The sequence below is a fragment of the Arachis ipaensis genome, chromosome B09 (genome assembly GCF_000816755.2).
Source record: "Arachis ipaensis cultivar K30076 chromosome B09, Araip1.1, whole genome shotgun sequence".
NCBI classification, from domain to species: Eukaryota; Viridiplantae; Streptophyta; class Magnoliopsida; order Fabales; family Fabaceae; genus Arachis; species Arachis ipaensis.
Window position 1 is genome coordinate 52592550 of NC_029793.2, and position 910 is coordinate 52593459.

The 910-nt window shown below is 34.7% G+C and overlaps 1 protein-coding gene across 1 annotated transcript in view; it reads right to left on the reverse strand.

The window, feature by feature from the left end:
* LOC107619610 (deacetoxyvindoline 4-hydroxylase) overlaps positions 1-796 on the reverse strand; it is a 1839-nt gene extending 1043 nt beyond the window's left edge. The window contains exon 1 of the mRNA XM_016321912.2: positions 169-796. Within this exon, the coding sequence (XP_016177398.1) occupies positions 169-713 (545 nt within the window). The 5' untranslated portion in view covers positions 714-796. The remainder of the gene's footprint in view (positions 1-168) is intronic.

Here is a 910-nt window from a genome sequence, read left to right on the forward strand (position 1 = left end):
GATTGGTCTTTTATTTTAAAACGTTGGTCTTTTTATATAAAGGATTGGTCTTTATCATAATTATTTGAAATATTAGTAAATAAAGAATAACATCATGCAGTATAAAATTTTATATATTATACATGATAGAGTGTTACTTCAAACACTGTCTAGTAGTATCATAATTACCTGCAAGTCTCAGGAAATTCCTCAGGTTTCGGAGGCTCAGGAAGCATAAGAGAAATTAAAGAATCTCTCCAGTTTGCTGCTTTTGCTTGATATAGGTCATAATTACTCGTAAATCTCACTTTCTTTAACCTGTCGCGGCTATAATATACTTTCTTCACATCATTTGGCTCCTCATGAAACCTACGAGTTCCTTCTTTCATCTCATCAAGAATTTCTTGGGGGATCCCATGATTCACGATTTGGAAAAACCCATATTTTTCACAAGCTTGACGAACCTTTGTCACGATGTCTTTTCTTGCAACACCACCGGTATCTTTCGACGAATTTCCAATAAGTCCGAGATCAATCACTGGAACCTGAAGAAACTCGTCGTCAGATGACGGTGACGATGCTTTGGATGCGCGAAATTTTGTAAAAATTAGAGGAACTTTGGTCACACCATTATCAACAAGTCCTTTGACACCGAGTTTGGTGTCATCGAAAGCCTTTATCTCTCTTTCCCATTCATCATGGGTTGAACTTTGTTGGATTATGGGATTCTCCATTTTGTACTTGTGTATCTACTTAGCTTATTAGTTTTTGTTTCTGCTTTGTAATAGGTGCTGTGATGCTTTGAAACTTAGGCCACCTTGGGGCTATTTATATACTAAACCACAAGTCCACAAGAAAGGTTGTAATAATAATTATATATTGTTCAGTCAAAATAAATAATTAATAAATTAAAAAATTTTTGAATCTGATC